Genomic DNA, 22343 nt, shown 5'->3' with positions numbered 1-22343 from the left:
CGTGGTGACTGGTGTGGATTGGTATTTGGGGGGGGGGGGGCTCTGCAACTCACCTGTCTGCTTCTTGCTCCTTGTGACCCGGGGCTGCTGGGAGCAGGGGGCGGGGCTTGTTGCATGTGCCCACCCCCTGGGCTCTTTACTGCTGAAGCTTTGCTCCTGTGCACTCCTGCGGGAAATGACCCCTGCCCCAGGGGCTGCTTCCACTCTGCAGGAATGGCAGCAGCAGAAGGCCTGGGCCAAGGTCAAGTACTTGACTGGCTGCACACAACCCCATCCCAGAGCTAGGCGGTCAGCAATACTTCTTCACACGATCCTGCCCAAAGCACAGCACAGCCATTGGAGCTCTGGTAGCTGAGCTTGATTACCTCCCAGTCTACTTAGGCTGAGGCTTGGGAAAGCTGCCTTGCTGGATCAATCAGTCCACTAAGTACAAGTCCTGTGCTCCAGCTCTTTGCTCCAATCTATGTTCTTAAGTTGCGTGATTGAGGCCTGAAAGTACCACTCCAGAGGAGATCTGGTCTTCCTGCAGAGCGCAGGATACTCACACGGATGAATGGATAAGCAGGCTACTAACTTTTGTGGACCTTTAATTTATGAATTTTTTTTTTTTACAAAGAATCTTTGAAAATTAATACAGTTTAAATAAGAACCAAATGAACTGAAGTCCTACTTGCAATATGAAGAAATATGTCTAAGAGAGCCGGTGCCAAAACTGTAAACTAACCAAATTCTAAGCAAAAAGTAGCAGAGATACAGATAGGGCCAGCTGGGTATGTGACAACTGTCCCAAATGTTACTATACATATAATTAGTTGGATCCAGACTAAACTTTCTGCTAATGAAAGGGAAAATGCAATTTCTGCCAATTTCACCTTCCTGCTGCAGATTCCTGATTTGACCCTTGTGCCATTCCTGAGGATCTCCAGGCCCCCAGGAGCAGCATTTGTGGACAGCAGTGGGCTTCCGGGGGTGTGTGTGTTCTGTTCTGCTTATAGAAGTGCCTTCCATTAGTGGAAAATTTAGTATGGGTCCAGCCTATCATTTTGTATTTTACAAACAGATGAGTGGGATTTGAACCCAGGTCTCCATAATCTTAATTAAAACTATTCGCACAATTTAAAGTTACGTGTTGAATTCTTGATCCCTTAATCACTTCTGTATCTCTGCAGACTCTTTATCCTTCCATATATGAACCAGTGAAGCTCACTGACAGAGAAAAACCCATTTCTCTCTCAAAACGGTATCTGGTTAAAGCCCTTCTGTTTGCTATCCAAATGTCATGGATAATCAAAAAACAACTTTGGATATTTTTGATTTAATCTAGCAAGTAATTTCAAGCAAAATTTGTATTTTTTTTTCTCTTGAGCCTACTAAACTGCCAAGCTACCAAGTTTTAGCTGCCAAGTCTACTTTTATCACCCCTCCTCTCCCCTTAGTAGAAAAATGAGTACTGGCTTGGTTAGTGCAAGAAAACGAGAAGTCAGCCAAGAATGGTACGGTTTGCACTTGATGGGTTTTCTGGATACAGAGAATGTGGCACATCCACGGGTTCAAAACTTCAGAAATCCATCTGTACATCTGAAAAAAGAAAAGAGACAAATGGAATCTGTTTGAACTCAAGAATCTGAAATTACTAACATTTTGTGCAACAACTCACATTATTGTCATTGTTGGACATAATGGGAAAAATTTCAGGGTAAAAAAAATATACAGTTCGAAAAAGCCAGATGATGTCACCTAGAGCAGCTAGCAATAAATAATGTTTTTTCCATATGGCCCAGGCTAGCCTGATCTCGTCAGACCTTCGAAGCTAAGCAGGGTTGGCCCCGGCTAGTATTTGGATGGGAGACATCCAAGGAAAACCACAGTCGTGAGGCTGAGACAGGCAATGGTAAAAGATCTCCAAACATCTTTTGCCTTGAAAACCCTACGGGGTCACTACAGATCACCTATGACTTGATGGCACTTTCCACCACCAAGTGATCAGTGGCTCTAAAACAAGAGTTTACTTCTAGCTCTCATATTTTCTAGACCAGGGGTGTCGAACTCATTTGTTATGAGGGCCAGATCTGACATAAATGAGACCTTGTTGGGCCGGGCTGGGTGTGTCATAAAATGTAGTGCCAGGTAGCCACATTTATTCATTTACTGTGCAATCCTTAAGCAGTTGTACCTTTGTAAACCCACTAAAGTTCTCTTCTGTAGGAATGTCTGTTAGAGCATTTACTCCTCACCTTTATACTCCTCAAATCACTCAGAGCTGTTTATGATAAAATAAACTACACTCACTATAACAATCAAACATTTTAAAAAATCCATATTAGTTTAAAAAAGCAGGAACGCTACCTAATAAAACCGCATGGCAGTGATCTAAACACATAGTAGCACCTATATTCAAAATAATCTCACTGCAAGCAAAGCTTTTTTTTTGGGGGGGGGGAATCATGTAATTTCAAAGGCAATACAAAATAAGCAAGTTGTGCCAGATGACCAAGTGTGATAGGAGCAGGAGCAGAGGCGCTCTACAGTTTAAGAGTGAATATGCTGAAAAACCCACCAGAGGTGTCCGCTGCCTCTGATAATGCAGGTTGTCACTACAAGCCAACACTGGCTGATCTAATTCACGTGGCTAGACCCAAACGGCTTAGAATTTTAAAAATCAAAACCTGCACTTTGAATTGAGCTCAGAAACAAACTGGGAACTGGTACAGTTAGTACAGCATTTACATTTTTATTTTTTAGGAAAAAGCTATCGATGCTTTAGGTGCCACATTTTGTGTCTGCTGAAATTTCCAGACAGTCTTCAAGGGTGACTCCATCATGAGCTCTTTAAAGTAGTTCAGCCTGGATGTTACTAAGGGATGTGTATCACTGAGCAGGTCTACCCGCTCTGTATTTTGTCTTCGGGCCAAAGTTTTCCCAGCAGTTATACCTTTCTAAACCCACTGAAGTCCTCTTCTGTTTACCCAGCAGAAAATCCCTAGGAATCTGATGAGAATGATGGTACTACGGTGTACTTGGCCACCACCAAATATTAGCAGCCCTGAGTTGTGGCCCCCCCTTTGACTTGTACTACAGCTTCCCTGTGCATTTCCTTGCCCTGTGTGATTGACTGGTGCCAATGTGGGCAGCATAATAGACACAACAGAAATTGTATTATGTGTTGTATAGGGGGAAATGGAACTCAAGGTTGCTGTTTTTGATAGCATTTCTTAGAACACGCAGTTCCAACCCAAGTTTAATTCACAGAATATAACACACCAAGCTCCATCAATGGATATTAAAATAACTAGATGAAATTTTAAAAATCAAGGGCATTATGGAGTTGAGAAGTTGTTCAATAAAGCAAGCCTTTGTTGCTTTGAAAGGAAGCTGCTTGTGGGGACCCTGTTAGAATGATTCTGCACAGGCAACTGTGACTTGGGTACCATCATAGGCAGCACAGGGACAGAAAGTAGAGTCCAATGCATTTCTTCTGGCACAGCCCTTACCACTAGCCTTAGGACTTTCCTCTTTCTGAGATCTATCCATCTCCTCCAGGAACCGTTCAAAAACTTTCACATATGGAGCCAGACTGGTTTTCCTGTAATCTATAAGAGGATTTTTTTTCAGGAGGGAAAAAAATGACATCAGTTCAGTGTACAATGAACAGCCTGAATCATTTAAACAGAACAATAAAGTAACTATCTTATATAACCCACAGGGGCAGCCCTAGAGGAAGGTACCTTCTTGAAGCCGCTGCTTCCAAATGCTCAGAGAGGAGGGCAAATGTTATCCCAATCTTCAAATAGGGAGGGAGGAGGACCCAGGAAATTACAGGCCAGTCAGTCTGACCTCTGTCCCAGGGAAGATGCTGGAGCAGATTTTAAAGGGGTCAGTCTGTGAGCATCTGAAGGGCAACTTGGTGATCCGGGGAGGTCAGCACAGATTTGTCCCCAACAGGTCCTGTCAAACCAACCACACTTCTTTCTTTGATCAAGTGACAAGCTGACACTGTTTACCTGGATTTCAGCAAAGCCTTTGACAAGGGTTCCCTATGATGTTCAAGTGGGACTGGACTCTAGGACAGTTAGGTGGATAGGGAACTGGTTGGAGAATTGCACCCAAACAGCAGTTGTCAGTGGCATTTCTTCTGATTGGAGGGAAGTGTCCAGTGAGGTGCCACAGGGCTCAGTTCTGGGCCTGGTACTTTTCAATGTTTTTATAAATGATCTGGATTAGAGAGTGGAGGGACTACTCATTAAATTTGCAGATGACACCAAATTGGGAAGAGTAGCAAACAGACTGGAAGACAGAGATAGAATTCAACAAGATCTGAACACGCTGTAAAAGTGCAAGGATGTGAATAGGATGCAATTCAGCAAGGATAATTGCAGAATTCTACATCTGGGTAACAAAAATGAGAAGCACATGTACTGGATGGAGGACAGACTTCTAGGTGACCGTGTTTGTGAACAAGGCCTTGGGGTACAGGTGGACTGTAATTTAAAGGGCTAATGCCGTCTTGGGGTGTATCGACAGAGGCAAAACATCCAAATACAGCCCTGCTGTACACTACATTGGTCAGGCCACTCCTGGAATAGTGTTCTGGAGACTTCTCTTCAAAATGGATCTGGACAGAATGGAGCAGGTGCAGACGAGAACAACAAAGATGATCGGGAGCCTAGAGACCAAGCCCTACAAGGAAAGCCTGAGGGACTTGGGAATGTTCAGCCTGGAGAAGAGGAGGTTGAGGGAGGACATGATGATTACTCTCTAAGTATTTGAAAGGCTGTCACTTAAAGGAGGGCAGGGAGCTGTTCCTGTTGGCAGAGGAGGATAGGACTTGCAATAATGGCTTTACATTACGGGCGGAGATACCAGCTGGATATTAGGGAAAACTTTTTTACAGTAAAAGTAGTACAGCAGTGGAATCGGTTGCCTAGGGAGGTGGTGAGCTCCCACCCACTGGCAATCTTCAAACAGTGGTTGGATGAACACTTGTCAGAGATGCTTGACGGATCCTGCATTTAGCAGAGGGTTGGCCTCTATGGACCCTTCCAACTCCATGATTCCATGATTCCCAAACCTCGGGTGAATTTTTATTCTGCTGATACTTGGGGAAAGATCCTGAGTTCCTCAACAAACCGACAGAAAACTTTATGTGAAGCAGGTGGCATTGGCAATGTTGTAAGTGTGGGCAACCCAAAATGGCGGCCAAGATCTTACAAAGTAGCTTTTCAAGATCTTAGCATTCTGCATCTTTTTCATTCAATTATAAACTGGATGTACATTTTAATAGTATAGTATGGCAGATTCGTATTGTATCCTATTTTAGTACTCTGTTGTATCCTATTGTATTGTATCCTATTTTTTATCTGGTCTATGACTGTTCTAACAACAAAAAAAGCATCTTTTTAAAACTGCACATTGTGTTGTTTTGGATCCCTCCTTATGTTTTCCTGCAAAAACGCTGCTCTAACTCTGAGTGCCCCTCCCCCCAGTAGATTTTTTAAAATCGCACTGGGGGAGGGAACATCTATGGGGAGGGGATGCCTATGTCTATTAGATATATGAGAGATAGAAAGGAGTCTTTAGAGTAGAAAGGCGTGTTTAGACTGCATGGACAACATCTGCTTAATTCTCAGAAACCCCAGATAAGATATTCATTGGTCAGATGGTAGTTTTGATGCCCTGCATAGCTCCTCATCCCTCCCCATGACTAGCAGAACTGGCAACTGTGAAGATTTTTCATAATTTGTATAGGGAACAAACACTGATGCAGAATTTTGGATTTTCTGGGTGCAGAACTTTTTTACTTTATTTAGTATTTAATACACACATCCCTGATAACAATAAAGAAAATCAGAGCAATCAGGTTGGAGATTTCTCAGGGCCTTTGGCACCTACCTCTATTCCTGCGAGGGCTCTCTAGCTCCCCTTCATTTTGCTCTTCATCCCCCCGATCGTTGCCAGTTTTATCCAGTTCATGACAGAGCTGGCTAAAAACAGTAAAAAAAGAAAGGAAATTCACAAAGTTGGCTTAAGGTCATTCATTGTTGTAAGATGACATTCGATGTACTTCTGTACAATGCAGTGATAAAAATTGGTAGCAGCAGATGGGCATTATACTGCTGAGGAGCCTACGGTTAGTAATTATCCCTTTCTGTCAAAAAACTGCTCAGAATCACCACATATGGCATGCTTTCCCATCAGACAGCACACACAGCACTGGCAATTTTGGGCAGGACGGCTACACATTGCCTCTGTGTTGACACTGCTGTTGAGATGTACTGAAGACATACAACAATGCTACAGTTCTGTGCCAGGAACCTGCAAACTTACTGGAGCAACTTGTATGCTAGATGTATGCAACATCCTATGAACTGCTGTTCTCTGTTTTGAAAGTCTGACAAACCACTCAAGCCATCCTTTGGGACTAAATTCTTATTCAGATCCATAAAGATCTCAATAACAAATTGCAGGAAGGGCAGGATTTAGACATGCTGAGGATGCAAGCTATGTCAAGTTTTAAGAGGCTTCATAGCATTACCCCAAAAGTGTATTATTCTAACACTGAAATTTCATATTTTTTTTAATATTTAGAGGCCCTAAACTACAGCTTAATTAGCTTGTGCTAATCCAGCGCTGATCAACCTAAAAACTGTATTTTCACTGCCTGTGTGATGGAGAGCAGACAGATTTGTAGTGACTGCTCAGAAATTAAGGCCAGCTTTGTGAATTGTAAAGCTGTAATATAAAGCATCTGATTTATGATATTCTTTCATTAATTCATGTCAGAAAATGTTCTGTAACGCCTAAGTAGGACATGGGCTGTGGCTCACTGACAGGACCTCTGCTTTGCATGCAGAAGTTCCCAGGTTCAATTCCGGCATCTTCAGTTTCAAGGCTTAGGCATTGGGTGATGTAAAAGATCTCTCCTAAGATCCTGGAGAGCTGCTACCAGCCTGAGTAGATTGTACTTTCCTTGATAAAACCAGTGATCTGACACAGCGTAAGGTGGCTTCATGAGTTCATATATGTGTTCAAACAATAAGTACAGGAACACAGAATTCATCGAGTAACATCAGAGGCCCACATAACCATGCTAACTAAAGGAAAGTCCTCATACTTCTTTATCTGTTTGTGTTGCTGAACCTCACAGCCAAGTTTCATCTCATTTGGTCTTTTCTCTCTCCCTCTGCAGTCCATCTCAGTTCTCTTCCTTCATTTTCTTTTTATTTTGGGGGGCATCTCTTTTTCTCCACTCTCCCCCTTTTTAAATTTTTCCTGCTCCCCTTTGCTGCGTCCCAGGCACAGGCTGGCCATGCATCACGATTGGCAGCAACTGGGGAAAACAACCAGTAGCAACTCCACTGCAGACCCCTGAATCCAGCAGGCAGGCATTCTGCATTACTCATTGCTGTTAGCTGAAGGGCCTGTGGCAGGTCTTTAGCCAAGTGTCTATGTAGCTACTGCCCTTTAAAAGAAGAAACAATCTGGCAGTAACCAGCTGTCAAGGCTGACCCTACCTTGGTGTGGTAATGTAACCAAACCTAGGCCTGGGTACGTTCAGATCACTCCCCAGTAGCTCACAGGAAAATGAAGCAAAAAAAGCTTTATTAAAGAAATCCAAGAAAAGTTATTAAAAGCAAAGCATATAGTTCAGTGCAGTCATAATGCACATAAAATAACAAAGCTAGCTGACTGTGCTACTTAGTTATCCTAAGAGCAGCAATGCCGGTTGTTACAGCTGTTCCAGAACTTACAGAGTATCTTCAGGCAAGGGTAGCGGGTGGAGGAAAGAGGATAAGGGAAAAAGGGGAATGTTCTCTGGGTCCAGCCTACCTGAGGGACCGCCTTTCCCCGTATGTTCCCCCAAGAGCACTACGGTCTGGGGCCCGAAATTTACTAACTGTACCGGGCCCCAAAGATGCCAAATTGGCCGTCACGAGGGCTAGGGCTTTTTCGGTGGCGGCCCCTGCCTGGTAGAACGAACTCCCGGAGGAGATCCGGGCCCTGCGGGACCTGATGCAGTTCCGCAGGGCCTGCAAGATGGAGCTCTTCCACCAGGCTTTTGGTTAGGGGCTGCCGCCACCCCCCCCCTGTTATATTGCCATCATGGGGGGGGGGGGTGAGCACTTTATAGTACTGAAATGGTTTTAAATTGTATAACGTGTTTTAAATGTTACTAAATTATTTTGATGTTTTATCACTGCAAGATTTCTTGCCATGTAAGCCGCCCTGAGCCCTATGGGGGAGGGCGGGATATAAGTTTAACAAATAAAAATAAATAAATAAATAAATAAATACTATAGTCTTTATAATAGACATTGCCGTCCATAACATCCTGACCTTCCCAACCAATCACAGGACTGTCTCTATGGAGCTTTCTGGGGTGAGAGTGAGCTCCCCCTCCCATACCAGATTCACAACTGAATAACAGAGTCTCAGGATGCCCTTGGGTGAGTAAAGGGGGGGGGGAGTTAGTTGACATCTGCAGTTTTAGCTGGAATTTAAGATAGCTTCTCTCTTGACACTGCCTATTACTACTCTTGTGTTATAGACTGTATCTGAGTTCAAACCATGACACTAGCTTTGCAGTCCTAGCTTACCTTGCAAGTAGACAAAAACAAAGAAAGGACATACAAGAGGCAACATGCACTCCCAAAGGCAAATGTTCCATACCTTATAGTGGGAACAGCAAATGGATCAAAGCTATCCAGTTTCTGCAAGTCAATTGGAACCGAAATACGACCTGGAAGAGGCAAAAAGAATCATTCTCTCGACTTCCCTTGCCAGAGACCTCACTGGTAAAAGTGCCCTTCCAAAGGCAGAAAACAGACACACCCCTCTCCCGGCGAAATAGCACTTTGCCCTCCATGCTTTTTCTGATCCCCAGAAACAGAAGTTCAGGAGGGTGGGACTGGGGAAGGGGAAAGTCCCATTCTACAAGTTTTGCTGTGCTCACAACCTTTTGGAAGCAACCCACTGTTTTGGCTCAGTGGCAATCTACTTTACATGCAGAAGGTCCCCAGTACAATCCCCAGCATCTCCAGTTATAAGGATCAGGTACTAAGTGATGCAAAAGACCTCTGCCTCAGACCCTTGACAGCTACTGTCAGTCAGAACAGACAACACTGACTCCATATAAGGCAGCTTCATGTGCGTTCAGAAAAGTTAAATTCCATCCCAAACTAGAACAGCTAATAATCTCATGTTCTTTTTACATCTTCAAGCATTTTCACTTTCACTTAAGTCAATTCTTAATATTTTATTTTCATTTCCTATCACAGTAGCCCAACAAGGCCAAAATGCCTTTTAAAAGACAGAAGTGTGACTTCTGCCCCACTAATTATTCTCTTGACAAAAATCTGCCCTCAACCATAGTGCAACTCTGTGCAGATACTCCAGTCTAAGCCTATTTAAATCAATAACCTCAAATTGGAATAACAGTCCATAAGACTGCCATCAGGCAACTCAATCCTAAAGTATTAAAAGTTTGCAGTCCTGTTATATATGAACATATAATTAAGTTTCTTTACTAAAACGAATAATATATAGCATGATTTCAGCATTTTCTGCCCAAATCTGAAGACACTGGTTATTACATTATCAATAATCTTATATGCCATTTACTCTGCACTACGACCACTAACACATGGCTTGCTTGCCGTGACATGGATACTTTTGGGAAGCCATGTGAATTGTATGAAGGTTCTTATGAAGATTCTTGCCATTTGTCACTTTTGTCTCGGATTTAAAACAAGATATACAAACACAGTGATCGCAACTCTTTTGGTTACCAGTAGATACAGTTCCATATGCTTTTGAAAGACATTGTGTTATTAATCAAAATCTGTATTCTGCCCTTATTTATTCTAAAGAGATCAAAGCAATGTGTATGGAAGTATCCCATTTTATCCTCACAACAGTCTTGTGAGGCAGATCAGACTGATAGTCACTGACCCAGTGTTACCCACTGAGCTTCATGGCTGAGTTGGGTATCTAAAAGTGCAACCAAATGCAGAGTTACTCCAACCTAAACCCATTTCTTTCTTTCTTTCTTTTTTTAACTGTTTATTTATTATTTTCATATTTCATGATAACATCGATTTACATTTATTATACTTGTGAGTCTTATTTATGTACATTGTCTAGCCATGCATAAAACTTTTTCCATCGCTTTTCAAATATTTCTTTGTTTTCCCTTTGTATTCTTAAATTTAATCTATCCATTTCCATTACTGACAACATCTTATCAATTATATCTTTTTTGAAGGTATTTTCTCTTCCTTCCATGCCTTAGCTAATAACATTCTTGCTGCAGTAAAAAAGTATATAATTAGGTATTTGTCTGTATTACTGAACGAATCTGAAACTATATTTAATAAAGCAATCTGTGGTTCAAATGGTATTTGTATTCCCGTAATTTCCTTTAACATTCTGTATACTTTTTCCCAATATTTTTGTACTTTCTTACACCTCCACTACATATGCATATATGTGCCGACGTTTTTTTTACATTTCCAGCAATTCCTGTTAGAATTTCCGTAGCATTTTGCTAATTTCTCTGGTGTCCAGTGCCACCTGTAAAACATCTTATAAATGTTCTCTTTATAAGGAATTGCACGCATTAATTTTATTGATTTCCATACTTTTGTCCATTGTTCTGCCTCTAGCGTCTGCTGTAAATCTTTTGACCATGTGACCAGCCTAAACCCATTTCTTTCAATGAACTTAGACTGGAGTAACTCTGCATAGGATTGCACTATATACTCCCTGATCCAAGTTTTGCACTATACTACATTAAATCTCTATCTTTGCCAAAGGAAGTTGTAGCATCATGAAACTAACCTGTTTTCGGGTGAACACTGAAGGGGCTCTTCAGTAAATGGTTGATTCCTTTGCTAACATTAATATCCAGTCGGGGAAAGCAGTACTGCAACATGATCTCCCACGGTGCTTTCTTGAAAAGGAAAGATTGCAACCAGATCACCTTTTGGAGGTATGCATCTACATCTTTGCCATAAGTAGGTTACTCATTATGCAGAATGAGCTGTGCCATTATACCATTCAAGAGGAAATTCTGTGACTGCAAAGCCAAAAGCAACAGTTTTACAAAAGACTTTGAAAGAGCTTCAGTGGACAGTGCTGAGAAGATCCACTTGCGTGGAGATGGTCAAAGTTGGCCTGTGGTCCATGATTAGTTTCCCAAGATGGACTTTGGCCCACAAGATGCATTCTGGAATGCGGTTCTAGGTAGCATGTTGGGTCTTTATTAGGGAAGCTGCTTGCTTCTGCAACTTTAATCTGGTCCCTACATTTGGGTGGCTAGCCTCCATCCATACCCACCTCAGCACACTCCTAGCCTTTTCAATTAGGAAGCAGAGCTGACTCCAGAAAATGGAGAGGGAAGGCCCCTCTGCCTGCTCCAAAAGTGATGCCCTTCTCATCCAGCAAAGAAACCCAGAGGCAGAGTTTAGAAGGTTCTTGGTTTACAAACCCAACCCTCTTCTGGGCTAAAGATTGTCTTGTCCAAAGCCCCCTAAATCCTGAAGCTGGGATTTGTCTATATCTATCCTGGGAGCTACAATTCTCCTCCTGTGAAGAATGAAGAGTCTCATGGTAAGCTAAGCTTACTGTTAAAGCTTACTGCTCCACAGGTTACAGAAACTAATCATCCAATGAACCACCAGTTAGAACGCAGCTGTCAATCTCTACACCAGGAAGTGAAACCTTTTACTTCCCCCTGTGCCGCCCTGTCCTTGTCATCCAGTACTGACACACACACACACCACTCACAAACTTCCTGAGAGACACATTCCCCCCCAGCCCCATTACTTACACTGAACTTTTCTGTCTTGGTTTTCAAAAGCTCCCAGCGCTGGATTGAATTCCGCTTTTTACAGAATTCCTTCTGCAGTGTCTCTCGAACTGGTAGCCAAGTTGTTAAGGAGACTGGTTTAAGATATTTTGTACCTGAGGCTGAAAGCCAAATACCGTCCTCATGTCTTTTAAACCTACTTGCTATCTCGAGTTCTGTCCTACTGTTATTTTCAAGTTAATGCATTTAAATAACACAACTTTTTTGTATGTGCAATTTGTTTTTGATCTGTGTTGAGTTTAATCACAATGGGAGGCAGGTTTTTAGAGGGGGTTGGCTGGCGGTATATTATTCATTCTTAAGCACTAGTAATGTTTTTCTGTTGTTGTTCAGTTGCACAGTTGTGTCCAACTCTTCGCAACCCCATGTTGTTAAGGAGACTGGTTTAAGATATTTTGTACCTGAGGCTGAAAGCCAAATACCGTCCTCATGTCTTTTAAACCTACTTGCTATCTCGAGTTCTGTCCTACTGTTATTTTCAAGTTAATGCATTTAAATAACACAACTTTTTTGTATGTGCAATTTGTTTTTGATCTGTGTTGAGTTTAATCACAATGGGAGGCAGGTTTTTAGAGAGGATTGGCTGGCGGTATATTATTCATTCTTAAGCACTAGTAATGTTTTTCTGTTGTTGTTCAGTTGCACAGTCGTGTCCAACTCTTCGCAACCCCATGGACCACATCACGCCAGGCCCTCCTGTCCTCCACCGCACTCCAGAGTCTGCTCAATTCCATGTTTTTCTAGTAGCATACATTTTCAAATATACCCCCAACAAAAGATTTCCCCCCCCCCAGATTGCATTGGGGATTTTTTACAGCACACTTTTAACAAAAAGTTAATTTCGTTAAGCACTTTTACAATTTTTTTTGGCTTTGCCATTTTTTCTGATGTTTGATGTGTGTGTCCCCCCTTCCATTGCTAACCACTCCCCTCACATCAACATAACACGAGACTCAGCTCACATTCATTTCAGGGAGGCCAGAACAGGAGAATTCTTTGGTCCACACCCCAGATAACTAGCCAGACATTCTAAATTCTGTTCCACATCAGCAGCTACCTGATTGCATGCGGTGCATTAGTTATGTTCTTTGGACACTTCCCTATGTAAAATTCCCCCTGCAAATAGAAAATTAGGACATAAATGGAATAGGCTGGGCTCAAACCCCACAGATATATTATTTTTCGGCTTTTTAAATTTTTCCTGGAGTGTTGTTGTTTTTTTTAATAAGATCACAGTGGTACATTCCACTCTACTGCCTTTGGATTCTGCCACTGCATTTTGCTCCGTGTATAGACCAGACCTCAGACTTTGAGAAACCTTGAGTCTCAGTCAAAACTTAGGATGCCCACAAGGTTTCCTAAGAGCCATGCAGAAGCATCTTCCTGACTCATGTACCAACTTAGGTGCCCATCACCATCTTTTTAAAGGTGCCTTAATCTATTTATGAGCAGGATACCAATAGCTCACTCAAAACCATTCTTCCTAGTGAGTTCCATGCTCCCCTGCCTTTCAGAGTACCTCGATAGGATATATTCTGGGACCAGAGCCAGCACTTTATCGTAGCTCTCTTTATTTCCAAGTATGTCCTGACCCACAAGGGCATATTCTTCAAAGTATTCCTTCACCACATTTAGTGACTCCCTAAAAAGAAGAGGGAAAATATCAGTAACACACCTGGGACTCCCAAACTTTTAACTCTTTGCAGAAGAGGGAAATCTGCTAGTCATGCAGAGGTGAGAAAAGCTGCACTCATTGAAATTCCCTCCCTGGCATTTCATTTGCTCAGAAGTCTAAATTGAAGCAAAGGGCCGTTTTCTTAGTTGACCCATTTCAACACTGTGAGAATGTGGAAGGCTTTTAATACTCAATTACTGCCAGGCATTTTCTCACCTGCAAATCAGAAGCAGAACAACACCCACGGGTGCATGAACTACAGGTGTCCTTCTGGGCTACCAGGACAAGCCAAAGAGCTCCATCAATCTTTCCCCCGGAAAGTAGACACCGTTCTTGTTCAAGACTCAGTGGCAAAGCAAGTTGCTACCAAAGGCAGCCTCCCTTTGACATCCATGGCGCCAACTTGTGTTCTCTTCTCCATCAGATACGCACAAAGCATCATAGCCCTTTTCAAGCATAACTTAAAGATCTACATAAAAACTGAGGATGCCTCCCTGAGCTCACACATGCCCCACTGTCTTCCATTGTCTCATTAACTGACCTGATGAATGGATGAATGGGGTCAGAGAGGATCACCTTCTTGATGGTCTCCTCACCACCCTACAGAAAGATTAAAGAACGTGCAAAAGTTAACCTAGGATTTCATGCTCGCTTTCCTATTCAGAACCGGGAGTATCCTGGCAGTAGAACACTGAATCCCAAAGGGTCAGAGTGTGGCACTAGATTCTCTGTTCTTCTGCCTGACCTGCAGTTTCCCCCATTCTTTTCAAGGCTGCTCTTTCTGGAGCATTCAAAGCTTAAATCCACATCAAAGCTGACATGACCTCATTCCCATTGACTCAGTGAAATAAGGAGGAACTAAGCTATCACTACAGCACCATAGCTAAAAGCAAGGTCAAGACCAGGCCTGGCAGTGGTAATATATTCCATTATGTTGGCCTTGGACATTTACTGATGATATGGGCTGTGTCTAAAGCATATGAAAAAAAAATCAAAGGAAAAATCATTAAGATGTGGCATTATTTAACAGAAAGGTTCCAATTCCCAACACGGTTCAAGATCTTCATCAGAGGAAGTTGTTCCAACAGTATGGCTAACACTTTCACATCTGGTGAAACTTGTATACACACCAGCCAAATTTGGAGATGCGGCCCCTCAACAGGAGATGCAAGGAGTCTGCCTGTCAAGCAGATTCCCATTAAAAGCTTGACTCACATTGGAAGTTTTCAATTAATAATGCTGCACGTAGTTGGCTTTGCCTTTCTGTATTTTTTCTAGGCTTGAGCATAATTACAGTAAGAGTAAAACAAAGTTTGAATCCAGTGGCACCTTTAAGACCAACAAAAGTTTTATTCAAGGTATAAGCTTTCATGTGCATGCACACTTCAGATAAAAGTAGTTCAGCAGCGGAATCAGCTGCCTAGATAGGTGGTGAGCTTCCCCTCACTGGTTGTCTTCAAACAGCAGCCGGATGAACACTTGTCAGGGATGCTGACAAGTGTTGAACTAAATGGCCTGTATGGCCCCTTCCAACTCTTATAATTTTATAATTCTATGGATTCTCCCCTCCTTCTTTTTGACTGCTAAAGCACAGGACAGCTAGATGCAAAAGATAATAGAGCTCCCATAGCAGTGATTTTTTAAAAAAATTGATCCAGGCACCTGCCAAAATTCTTTCTTCTGTAGGACTATTAAAAGCACAGGAGCCCTGCCTATTACAGTATCTGGGCACCTTAATATAGAGTCTAGCATTCACGACTGACCAAACAATCCCAATTGCTTGGAAATTGAATTAAACCTTTCATTTGTATTTGGTTATGACAGGCTAAGCTACAAAACAAAGGGTATAAACTCTTTTGTTTTATATGCAGAGGACAGAGATGATGCCTACACAGATGCTTTTTTACAGTGCTTTGTACAGTAAAATGCAGGGCTACCTTCCATGTTGCAAACAGGTATGAGATGGGCTCATGCCACAACTGTGCTAGTTCAGTGAATTGATCCACATAACCTGTGGATTTTGGGCTAACACATACAGCTGTTTCAAGGTCTTGTGGGCCTTCTCTACACTTCTTAAAAAGTTTAGCCTGCTTTTAAATTAGATGATAGTTCTATTGTTAACTATGAGCCATCATAGCAGAATGGCACCTTCAGACTGAGAATGTTTGTGATCATCAGATGCTGGGGAGCCGTCGACAGGTGAGGGCTGTTACCAGTAGGCCTTCCTTGCGGACTTCCCTGTGGCATCTGACTGGCCATTGTCAGAAACAGGAAGCTGAAGTACATGGGTCAGTGGTCTGAATCATCATGACTATCCTCATGCTCATAAAATATCTCTAGCAATAGGTCTACAATTACCAAATGAATGTACCAAGATAAATTCCTGTTCCAATTCCTTATTTCCTGCTGCAGTACCCAAAGATCAGTTCCACTCACAGCAGTGTGCTCTGCCCAGCTTCATTCTTAATAAATGATTGGATATGATGACCAATCAGCTTTGCAAACTGTGGAACATCAATCTCCCCCTCCCCAATCAAATTCCAGCTCCCTCCTTCCTGAAAGTACCACACCTTGACCAGAGTTAGATATTCCACTGCTGCAGAGCGGAGAGTTGTGGACCACTTCCTGACGGAATCATCACACACCCAGCAATGAACACCTCTACGTCCCGAGTACACCCAGAGGCGGTGCTTGATTCCGAAGTCCTCTGGAGGTGCAAGAGGGAAAGAGCAGAAAGCACAAACTGAGCATGTACTTCAGCATTTACAGTATATAGTGTTCGAGGCATCTTCACTGCACTTCACATACATTTTCTCAATAATTCTTACAACAACCATGTAAGGTAGGTTAGCATTATTGATGCCATATTGCAGATGGATGGGGCCAGGCTGAGAGAATAATGGCTTACCAAAGGCTACCTAGTAAACTCACGACTAAGGAGAGACTGGAACCTACAACCTCCTGGCTCTTAGTCCTCATTCATTGCCCCTACACTACACCAGCTCCTTCGCTGGTATTAATAATATGCATACGGATACTAGTGTCAGCAACTAATAAATACTAAAATACTGAAGCATAGCAACATAAAATACACAACTATTTCACCATGTGGTATTAACTGCTACAAAGTAGACTAAGGGACAGAGGGAAGGAAACCATGCAATTGTTTACAAATCTGCAGAGAAGAGACAGCAATCTGTAGCTATCTATTTGTTTTTATTGCACCCTTCCCCCAAGTAGCTCAGGACAAAATACATGACTCCTCTTCATCCCTACAACAGCCCTGTCAGGTAGGTCAGGTTGAGTGTGTGTGACTGACCCAAGGTCATCCAGCAACCTTTATGACAAAGTATGTTTCTAACCCAGATCTCCCAGGTTGTAGTGTAACATTCTAACTAACCACTACACCACTTTGGTCTGCAGAAAGAGGTTTAGGCCTAATCATAGTACCAAAGCAGAAAGAGATGCAAAAGGGAGACAGGGAGGCCACAAAATAGGGGGAAAGGTAGGCTGGATACACATCTACCCCAGATTAAGGGGCAGGTGAGAGGGATGGGTTCGGTGCCCTCCAAGAAAACCATTCCAGTCTTATACTTCCTTTTCTGTACACAGCTGCAAGTTTTCAGGACTACAGAAAGCAGCATCAGCATAGGAAAAAACAGCTGTCTACATTCTCAGATCACAAATTAAGCCCTTTCCTTTACACAACAACTTCCCTGTAAAGCATCAGAACACATGGATGAAATAAGACACTGCACTGAATAAGAAAGTATAATAATGAAAATGCCCCCACGCCACACAGAGGAACAATATGGTTGAATGTTTGTGTGTTGGACAACGAAGGCCAGGGGTTTAATCCCCATTGACTGTGAAGCTCTCTCAGTGACCCTGGACCCATCATCCTCACTTAGACTCACCTAACTCCCAAGATTGTTGGAAGGATGAAAAATAGGAGCAGGAGTCATTAATGCTGTTCTGAGCTCCTTGGATAAAAAGTGCGGTACAACTTTAGACAGAAAGATTCTGGAAGACACTCAGATTCTGGTTCTGGTGAATTTCCATGGGAAGGCTTACTGAAGCAAGCAGTCCAACAGCAGCCACTGTGTGCCCTAAGCCACTTACCCACAAGTGCCCGGTCTATAATGCGGATGGCTAGAGTCATGAGAGTCCAGCATTTGGAGCAGATCTCGGCAGATCTCGAGAGAGAGAGAGCAAGAGAGAAAACAGTTAAGTCTCACTCCATTTACTTGTCATAAAGGATTGCTATCACACCTGGCCCGCCATTCAAAGCAGCTTGCAAGAAAAGTCACCATGTAATGGCAGATACCTCAAATAACAACAAAACAATTCTACCAAGGCAGGCAGAGAAGAAAACAGAAGAAGCACTAAATTAAAGATGGCAGCAAAAACACAAACCTCTTTCCCTTTTCAGCTATCAGATGCTGTTGAGACAAGGTAGACTTTGCTTATTTGATGACTAGCAAGGAGGGACACACATGACCCTCAGCAGGGAGGCTGTTTCACAACCCCATGACTGTTTCCCCTCTGCAAGCTTTGTTTCTTTAGACGACAGTTTGACCAGGGCCCTAACCTCAATTGGTTAGGGAAGACAAGATAGTCTCATGCAGATAAAGAGTGGCATGGTGGCTTTTTGAAATGGCATCCACTCATGTAGGAGATGGTCTGTGTTACTGTGCAGCAGCCTACCACATGAGATATTTCCATGCCACTCCAAAATATTCCTGCCAGCACTTCTGGTGCTCTGGAACCAAATAACATGACAGAGATTGACCTGCAAGGGACACAGATCTAAATATATACCACCTCCAGCATACTGCATTTTGGTCACAGGAAGCAGTCTGAGATAGATCACAAAGCCATATTCTGTGAGACAGGACAGGGCAAAGGAAAATGGAGGACAGAGGGGAATACAAAATCCTTAAATTATTTGGCTGAAGGCTTGGAATGAACAAAAACAAGTATTCTTTCACGCCATAACTTATACAATTCAAGCTGCAATCCTACTCACTCTAGTTTGGCAGCAAGTCCCACTGAACCCAGTGAGACTTCCTTCCAAGTAAACATGCCTAGGATTGTCACAAGAATCAACTGTTTTAAGCAATGCACTGGATAGCAAAAGGGGAGGTCCACTCATTCCTATCAGTTATGGTATTATGGCTTTCTGGAATTAAAAACAATGAACTGAAAATTACTTGTAAGCTGCCTTTTCATATAGCAAAACAGCAGCCTTGAGGGTTTAACAATTAAATAAATGATAGTTAGGAAGGAAATGTTGCCAACCAAAACTGTGAGACCCCTGCCCTCCCCTCTTGATGAGACCCTCAATTTGATCCCCAGTCTCCTCTTAGCTGCTTTGAAGGGCACCCCTTTAAAGGCTAAGTGAGGTGGGGATCCCTAGGATGAGTCTCAGAATGTACACCTGGTCTACCATGACCAAGGCACATTCTACATACCCCCAGCTCCAAGAAATGCATACTGTAAGCATATCCCTTGCTTCAACAAATGATTAATCAAAGCAATATAAATCATTTCCAGTTAATGGTCAACACTGAAGTGTTACCTCCGATCCAACCAATCAAAGCAGCCTAACATCTGATCCACTCAGAGTGAGCCATCAAGGGGACAGTATTATACTGTTTCCTACCCGGTTCTTTTTAATGTGCTAAACCTAGCCAATGATCATCCCACCTTGGAATATTAAATGTCATCTCCTCATCTTCCTGCCAGATTTGGGCAGCAAGTATCTTCAAACTGCCCAGTCAAACTCAAACTTCATTTCTTGGACCAGTCCCAATCCTGGGCAAGTGGGGTCCCATGTACAGCTATGGGCTCTTCCCCATATAAGGACAGCCCAGGTCAGTGAAATGTGTGCCAAGTTCTCTGACTACCTGGATACCCCTGCAACTGCTCTGCAGGCTCTTCTCCCTCTCTCCTCAATATTCTGCTGCCTTGGACTTCTGCTGCATGGACTCCCCACAGTTCTCAGCCCCACACATACCTTGTATCAGGTAGTATCACCCATCTGAACACCCTTTCTTCCCTTGTCTCATCCCTCATCCTTACCCCTATCCGCAAAGTGTGTGTACTTGGGTGCACGTATTTGGGAAGGAGAGGGTGGTTTATTTTGTTTTACTATGGTTTATTGTGGTCTAAGTTTGGGTTTATAGCAGTGTGATTGACTGCTAGTGAATAAAGACTTCGTTTAATTTGAATTGGTTGATTTTTGTTACTTTTTATCTGGGAACATTGCTCTGGAATAAAACCTCCAAATACACAGATAAAAGATCCCTTGTTTATCTGTCTGGAAACCCAGTAACAGGGTAATTCTCCCCCTCCCCTGGGTCCAGTTTGGGTAACAAAATGGGAAGGCGTTTGTCATCTTGTTCCCCCGGGGAACAGAGCATTTGGCTTACACATTCTTCCAAGCTGCAAGAAAACAGGCTCCCTGAACAACAAAGAATCCTTGAGACCCCTATCTGGCATACTATTAGGTATCAGAAACTACCCGTGTACAAAAATACAGGGCACAAATAAATAATAAAGATCTAACACAAGTTGCTAGTCCTCAAGCACTGCAAGGTATCAAAATGTAATAATGTCTTGTGAAGCCTAGAAAGTGAAGCTGAGAAGGATTAATACTCTACACACCTTCCTTTTCAGATTTCAGGACCACAATATCCTACGAAAGCAGGCTGCCTACCTCCACATCACTAATCCAGATAAGAAATAAAAATACCTGCAGCATTGTCTGACATCATCGTAATCTGTCATGTCTATGTCAAACACAAGTTCCTTTTCCTGAGCCTGGAAGGCTCCCATGTGCACTGTGTTGTGTTGGATAGGCTGCAGAGAGGAAAATCAGAAAGAATATCACTTAATCGATAACTGATTACAAGCATTTAGATTTCAGTTTTGTTGTTTCACAACAGTAACAAAGTCTGACAATTATTTGATAATATTTCACTGTATTTGAGCTGTCAATGGTCCAATTTTTTTTTAAGTAATTCAAATGGACAACACTTCATGAAGGAACATTTTGCAAGTTCAGGAAACTTGTCATTTTTAGCCTGGAGACACCAATGAGAATATCTCTGCCCAATATCTCCCCAGTAAGCCAACGGCTCTCCTGCCAACCTAGCAGTTCGAAAGCAAGAAATTGCAAATAGATAAATAGGTACCACTTCGGTGGGAAGGCAACAGCGTTCCGTGCGCCTTGGTGTTTAGTCATGCCGGCCACATGACCACAGAAACGTCTTCGGACAGCGCTGGCTCTTCGGCTTTGAAACGGAGATGAGCACCGCAACCCTAGAGTCGGATTCGACTGGCTTTCTAGCAAGGGAACCTTTACCTTTACCTTTAAGGAAACGACTGTCAGACTCTGTTCTTCCTAGCCGTAAAATGGGTATAATAGATTGTGTGATGAATAACTAATGTTGCAAGAAGGTACCTGCTAATGGCAGTACTACTATCTACATCATATATCTAATTCCGAACAGGGCCATAGAGTTTGGGTTAACAGATTTCATATGGAACTAGGGTGAGACGGGGGAAATTTTTCTACAAACCTGAAGGAGGTCCCAGGTTTACAGCAAAATCTGAAATTTGAAAAAAAAACCATTGGAAGTCTAAAGCACCCCAAAATAATCGAAACAATGCCTGTAGCTTTAAGAAAAGAATGCCCACTTAGCTCTCAGTCGCCATATTAGAGTTAGCTAAGCAACCACAACAATATTGTTGAACCTTCCAAATGCTTGGTTTCTGTATAGCAAAGCCATGGGGGGGGGGGGGGGGGAGGGGGGGGGGGGGGTGAGCAGGGGTGGACTTGGAGGTCAAACAAGCCCAGGAAGGGTCCAACCCCCTTCCCCCATCATGTCCCCCAATGGAGGAGGGCTTTCTGAGGACATGCCTGGCAGCGACCACTGAAGACTCACTGCCCACACCACCGGGCCTAGACTGGTGACAACTACACAAATAGGCTCAACTTTTCCCAGGGAGAAGCTGCCTGTGGGAGGGAAGAAGACTGAACACAGAGGGCAGATAAAGGTAGGTTGGTGAGAAGGAGATAAAGATGCTGGAAAAGGGGACAATGGAGGCTGCCAGGGAAGAGAAAAAGGAAATAGTAGGGAAGTGGGGTACAGGAGAAAGTGAGATGCCCCCTCAAGACCATACTTGTCATTATATAAAGTGCGACATGAAATCCACACAGAACTGGTTTTAAAAATATGTTCATCTCACTTAAAGAAAGATGGCCGAGCAGATACATTTCAAATATTTTTATAACCCATACGTTCTGTTGCTCTAAAGCGCTCCATACCCTATGTGAATATACAGCCCCAATGTCAATTTTGTAAGGACATGTCTTCTGCATCTCTTTCTCCAGCTCCTGGGGGGTGTTGAAAGACTGGTACCGGACATAAATATCATCATGCAGTGTGAATGAGAACTCTCGCCGCTGAAAGTAATTCTTTGACACTGCAAAAAGAAAACAGAAGTTCACATCCTTAGCTATACTGTGCTACCCCCTGGGGCTGTCATTCCACTCTGGGCCCTCTCATTCCAGTCCCAGACCACTCCTAGTACATCCAGGGGCTGTCATTCCACTCCGGGACTTGTCATTCCAGTTCCAGAACCCTCCTGCTACACCCAGGGGATGTCATTCCACTTCGTGGACTCCGTGGTCCACTCCTACTACATTCAGGGACAGAATTGTGACTCAGGAAGCTGCTTTGTTGCTTTATCTGAAACGTTGCTTTTCTTGTGGAGAGTGCATTAAAATTATTT

At 42.9% G+C, this 22343-nt stretch overlaps 1 protein-coding gene across 1 annotated transcript in view; it reads right to left on the bottom strand.

The window, feature by feature from the left end:
• Nucleotides 1–961: 961 nt before the first annotated feature.
• Nucleotides 962–22343, bottom strand: part of PRIM1 (primase, DNA, polypeptide 1 (49kDa)) — a 21805-nt gene continuing 423 nt past the window's right edge. The window contains exons 2-13 of the mRNA XM_015423665.1: nucleotides 21877–22034; nucleotides 20299–20405; nucleotides 17664–17737; nucleotides 16112–16248; nucleotides 14083–14141; nucleotides 13399–13508; nucleotides 11828–11919; nucleotides 10837–10948; nucleotides 8668–8737; nucleotides 5890–5981; nucleotides 3492–3590; nucleotides 962–1578 (exon numbers count right to left, since the gene is read on the bottom strand). Of these exons, the coding sequence (XP_015279151.1) occupies nucleotides 1559–1578; nucleotides 3492–3590; nucleotides 5890–5981; nucleotides 8668–8737; nucleotides 10837–10948; nucleotides 11828–11919; nucleotides 13399–13508; nucleotides 14083–14141; nucleotides 16112–16248; nucleotides 17664–17737; nucleotides 20299–20405; nucleotides 21877–22034 (1130 nt within the window). The 3' untranslated portion in view covers nucleotides 962–1558. The remainder of the gene's footprint in view (nucleotides 1579–3491; nucleotides 3591–5889; nucleotides 5982–8667; nucleotides 8738–10836; nucleotides 10949–11827; nucleotides 11920–13398; nucleotides 13509–14082; nucleotides 14142–16111; nucleotides 16249–17663; nucleotides 17738–20298; nucleotides 20406–21876; nucleotides 22035–22343) is intronic.

Source organism: Gekko japonicus, unplaced genomic scaffold, assembly GCF_001447785.1.
Source record: "Gekko japonicus isolate JY-2015 unplaced genomic scaffold, Gekko_japonicus_V1.1 scaffold33, whole genome shotgun sequence".
NCBI classification, from domain to species: domain Eukaryota; kingdom Metazoa; phylum Chordata; class Lepidosauria; order Squamata; family Gekkonidae; genus Gekko; species Gekko japonicus.
This window is presented reverse-complemented; position numbering and strand designations above follow the sequence as displayed.